The sequence below is a fragment of the Penaeus monodon genome, chromosome 39 (genome assembly GCF_015228065.2).
Source record: "Penaeus monodon isolate SGIC_2016 chromosome 39, NSTDA_Pmon_1, whole genome shotgun sequence".
NCBI lineage: Eukaryota > Metazoa > Arthropoda > Malacostraca > Decapoda > Penaeidae > Penaeus > Penaeus monodon.
The window spans coordinates 32,467,135-32,472,134 of record NC_051424.1 but is presented as its reverse complement, the minus strand read 5'-3'; the positions used below and the strand labels follow the sequence as shown (position 1 = coordinate 32,472,134).

The window sequence follows — 5,000 nt, the reverse complement described above, 5'->3', positions numbered from 1 at the left end:
ATTCATACATTCATACATACATACATACATACATACATACATTCATACATTCATACATACATGCATGCATACATATGTATGTCATTGTGTTTGTACTTGTTTGATTGTAAATGTGTATTCCTTTTCATTGTGTGCGTGTAAGTATGGATGGATGTATATCGGTGTGCATCATCGCAAACGGACACATTGTTATCAAAAATCTCCAGCAAGGAAGGGTATTTCGGCGTGGCAAGCGAGTGGTCAGTGGAAGTGAAAGTTGGTGTTTAGAAAGAACTTTTCCTTTTGAGCTCTGTTTAATTTTCACGGGTTGATGTCGCTGTCTTTTTTTCTTCCCTTTTTAAATGTAGTTAATGTTCTGTCTGTCTGTCTGTCTGTCTCTCTCTCTCTCTCTCTCTCTCTTTCCTCTCTTCTCTCTTCTCTCTTCTCTCTTCTCTCTTCTCTCTTCTCTCTTCTCTTTCTTCTCTCTCTTCTCTCTCTTCTCCCTCTTCTCCGTCCGTCTCTCCCTCCCAATGCATTTAAAGAACAGGCAGTAGCACATCCATTGTCTATTGAACCAAAAAGTGGGAGTGTCCTCATTGGCTTAGCGCGGTGACGTCATTAGCTCCGCCCCCGTTGTTTTACACCTCGCAGATTGCCCGGTAATTTTGTAGGTGTTTCCTCAATATATATCATTAATATGGATTCGATGTGCTGTTTGGTCGTGCAAAAATAAGCAGATTGTGTCTTTCCACCGCTTCTTGATGCAAAAGAAAAGATTTCTCGTTTTTGAAATTATTTAAATTATAGTATGTGTATGAGGGTGATGGTGATGGTAATGGTGGAGATGATGAGGATGGGGATGGCGGTGATGGTGAAGATGAGGGTGAAATAAAAGTAAACCAGGACCTTGCTATGAAACCTTGAGTGTTTTAATTATTATCAGTTATATGATGGCGTGAAACTTTCTTTGAAATTACGTTCATGTCTGAGTCTTATTAAAAAAAAAATCTTCCTATTTTAATGTCTCCTGTTTTCTTCTCATTTAACTTTTTTTTTAAATTAATTATTGTATTTTTTATTCCTCTTTTTTTAAAGCAGATTATCCCCTGCTGTTTTTCTTTTCACTTTTGTTTCTTCGCTTCCTTTGCCTTTATCCTGTATCTTTCTGCTTCATTCTATAGTTTTTTTTAAACTATAAACTGGACCTATGTAGGTACAATTTAGTATAAAAAAGGAAAAAAAATAATAGAAAAAAAGTTGATAATTGTGGTCCTTAGGGGAGAGGGCAAGCCAGCCCTTGGGGGGGGGGTGTCGGAAGTGAGGCGGAGAGGAAGGAGAGGGAAGGAAATGGGGAATAAGAAAAAAAGAAGTTAACTATCTCTCATCCAGGACTTTCTTCACCTTTCAGATCAAAAAGAAACCGCACACACGCCCAAGAAAATGGACCATTCGAACATGAACCACTCGGCGATGGGCCATCACGCGGGCATGGACCACTCAATGATGGACCACTCGGGCATGGACCACTCGGGCATGGACCACTCGAGGACACGAGGGGCATGGCCTGGCAGGGGCTGTGGTCAGCACGACGGTCAAAGCCATTGTCGACGCCGTGCAGAGCGGAGGTAAGGAAGGGCCGAGGTAGAGGGGCGTCGATGGGGGTGGCGGGGAGGATGGTGGGGGTGGGGGTCGTGGTGAGGATGATGGGGGTCGTGGTGAGGATGATGGGGAAGGGGATGGGGTCGTGGTGAGGATGAGAGATAGTGAGGATAGTGAGGGTAATGGTGATGGGGGTGATGGTGAGGATGGGGTGATGGTGGTGAGGGTGGCAGTGAAGATGGTGAGGATGTTAATGATGACATTGATAGTAGTAGTAATAATGGTACTATTGATAATGATAAGGACAGTGTCAATGACAATGACGAAGATACTAATAATGATCATGGTAATGATATTAATGATAATAATCCTGAAACTATGTTTAGACCTACACAATCAAAGTACTGATGTAGTGATGAAGGTAATAATAGGATGGAAATTAAGACTTTATAATGGTGAATTATGTGAAGGAGAGAGAGAGAGAGAAATTTTGTGACAAGGGAGTAAGTTGGATAAAATAATGTTTGTAGTTTATCCAGTTATTGTCTGTAGACTTCTCTCATGATTGTAAATAGATTTATCCCATCATTTCAAACAGGCTTATTCCTCTATATCATAAAGGTCTGTCCTGGAAATTCATATAGGTTTACCACATTACATCATGTAAGTTCATACCACTATTGATCTCATTAATTTCTTGCAGGTGATCACGGTGCACACATGATGCACACCACAGACCACGGAGATCATGACATGGGTATGGATATGGATATGGATATGTCGGTAAGTATTGATCTCCTTTTGTCCTTTTTCCATTTAATGTCCACTTGCTCGCTTGCTTAACGGGTGGGACTTCAGGGTGTGAGGGCGTGTGTGCCCTCCGTTGCTCTTGCGTTGTTAAAGGGGGTTTGTATCATTGAGAGATTAGATTAACGATAATGATTATGGTAATGAGATATGTGTTTGAGGGTTAATGAGGATAATAATGATGAAAATATATGAGATTAATGATAATATGGATAGTGAGAGAAATGTGTTTGATTGTTATTGATGATGGTGATGATGATGGAGAAAATGTATTAGAGCAAGTTGCAGATTAAAAGATTGAAATGTCCGCTACTTATCTTGTGAAAATGAATTAGTGTTTTCTTGTAATTTTCTTAATTTTGTAATCCTTATGTTTTAGCCGCGATCATGGTTAAATCTTTTTATATTTGGAAAAGAGTAGCTGCAGCATGTTAATGAAGAGAAGGACACTGTTCATGGTTACAAAAATCCGTGGATACATTTATTTTTTAACTTATTTATTATTATTATTATTATTATCCGTGTGGACCCCGGGGTAGAATAGGTCCAACGTACCCTCTGCGTGTCGTAAGAGGCGACTAAAAGAGGTTGGCGGCAGGAAGGGCATCCGGCCGTAAAAACCCCTGCCAAGCCAATACATGATGCGGAGAATCAGGAATGCAGACAGGCCGCTGCAGAGCCTGACCCTCCTAAGGTCGACATCCCACCGCATGTTCGCGAGATCGTTCTTGACCCCTGTGAGAGAAATTTCTTGAAACTCTCATTCAAGAGCATTACGGAGACTGTGAACTACAATTTCTCAGCTAAACTGAAATGGAACTGAGATCAATAGTAACTCAACAGTTGTCGGGTAGTTCACAATGTTCCTTTTGATCACCTCTCAGAAAGAATTAACTGACTTCAACGACTTGGTGGCCATGATGCGATCCTAGTTCCCCAAGGTACATTCCGAAATGTTTTCCAAACATGAAGCTCCCAGCCGATTACAATCGATGGGCGGCCGGTGAACGGAACGGCCCATGCTCCCTGAGGAGGACATGGAGACGGCGGGAGTGACGGAGAGGGAGGCCCTGGATAGGGCAGAGTGGAGGAGGAAGATCCGCACCGGCGACCCCAGTTGAACTGGGACAAAAGCCTGTAGAAGAAGAAGAAGAAGAAGAAGATTATTATTATTATTATTATTATTTTCTTTTTAATTATCATTATTTTTTTTTTTATTAATTTTTATATATTTATACTTTGTAAATGTATGCATGCATAAATGTTTTTGTTTTCTCTAATGCGTTTTTTATTCTTTTCCAGATGACTTTTCATTTTGGTTACAATGAGGTCATCCTGTTCGATTTCTGGAAAATCAGCACCATCGGGGGTCTGATTGGCTCGATGGTCGGCATATTTATCCTCGCTATGCTGTATGAAGGACTTAAGTACTTTAGGTCAGTGTGTGGGAATGTGGACGTGGTTTTCTCTGTGTGTATGTGGTAGGGGAGGGTAAAAGGAAGGGGTGGGAGGACAGGAAAGAGGAGGGAAGGAGGAAGGAGGAGGAGAGGGAAGGAGGACAGGAAAGGGAAGGAGGAAGGAGGAGGAGAGGGAAGGAGGAAAGAGGAAGAAGGGAGGAGAAGGAGAGGGAAGGAGGGAGGGAGAAGGAGCAGGAGGAAGAGAGGAAGAGAAGGAAGGACAGAGAAGAAGAGAGAGGAAAAAAGGGTGTGAGAAATGGCAAACTGACGAGAAGGGAGGGTTGGTGGTGAGGGAGAGGGAGAGAAGGTGAGGGGGAGGGGGAGGGGGAAGAAGAGGGAGTGGGAGAGGGTAAGGGTGAAACTGAAGGAGGAGGAGGAGGAGGTGGAGGTGGTGTTGGTGTTGGTGGTGGTGGTGGTGGTGTTGGTGGTGGTGATGGTGATGGTGTTGGTGGTGGTGATGGTGGTGGTGATGGTGGTGGTGGTGAGGGAGAAGGAGAGGGAGAGGGAGAGGGAGAGGGAGAAGGTGAGAGAGTGAAGATGAGGGAGAGGGAGAAGGGGAGGAAGAGACAGAGAAACGTTGAGCCAGACCAGTAGGCAAGCATGAAGGCAGGCAAACAGCACAGGCCAAGCCAGCGAGTGGAGAGAGAGGATGGTCTGAAGGAAGGAAGGAAGTTAATGAAAACAAAGCCAAGTGGGAAGTTGAGATAGTGGTTGATGATGATAATGACAAATATTATATTATAGGACTTTTTAAATTGCAAGTTTGTCTTAACAGGGCTATATTTAGTCATCTTTATTGAATGTTATGTTCGTTTACAGCTTATGTGAAAATTGCAATGAATGAGTTTATATAATTGTATATCAAATTTTTACCTTTAAATTTCAGTCAAAACTCCTCTTTAACCTTTGTCTATCCGGCAGAGAACACCTATTTCGCCAAGCCATCGCCACCATGCAGTACTGTGCCAATGTAGATAAAAATAACATCACAGATGAGAACAAGCAGATGAGGTATGTCTATCCAGCGAGGATTTTTCTTTCCAGTTTGATTTTGTTTTCAACATTTCCCTGACTATAGCTTCTGTCTAGACACTTCTGTTTAGATGTTTTAATGCAGTATACAGTAACAAGGGAATAATCATTATCAAAACCATTGCA

General features: G+C 42.3%; 1 protein-coding gene across 1 annotated transcript in view; it reads left to right on the top strand.

The window, feature by feature from the left end:
• The first annotated feature begins 1,419 nt into the window (after positions 1-1,419).
• LOC119597598 (high affinity copper uptake protein 1-like) overlaps positions 1,420-5,000 on the top strand; it is a 10,212-nt gene continuing 6,631 nt past the window's right edge. Inside the window, 5 exon segments of the mRNA XM_037947186.1 lie at positions 1,420-1,524; positions 1,526-1,604; positions 2,282-2,361; positions 3,688-3,821; positions 4,764-4,853. Coding sequence (XP_037803114.1) covers positions 1,420-1,524; positions 1,526-1,604; positions 2,282-2,361; positions 3,688-3,821; positions 4,764-4,853 — 488 coding nt within the window.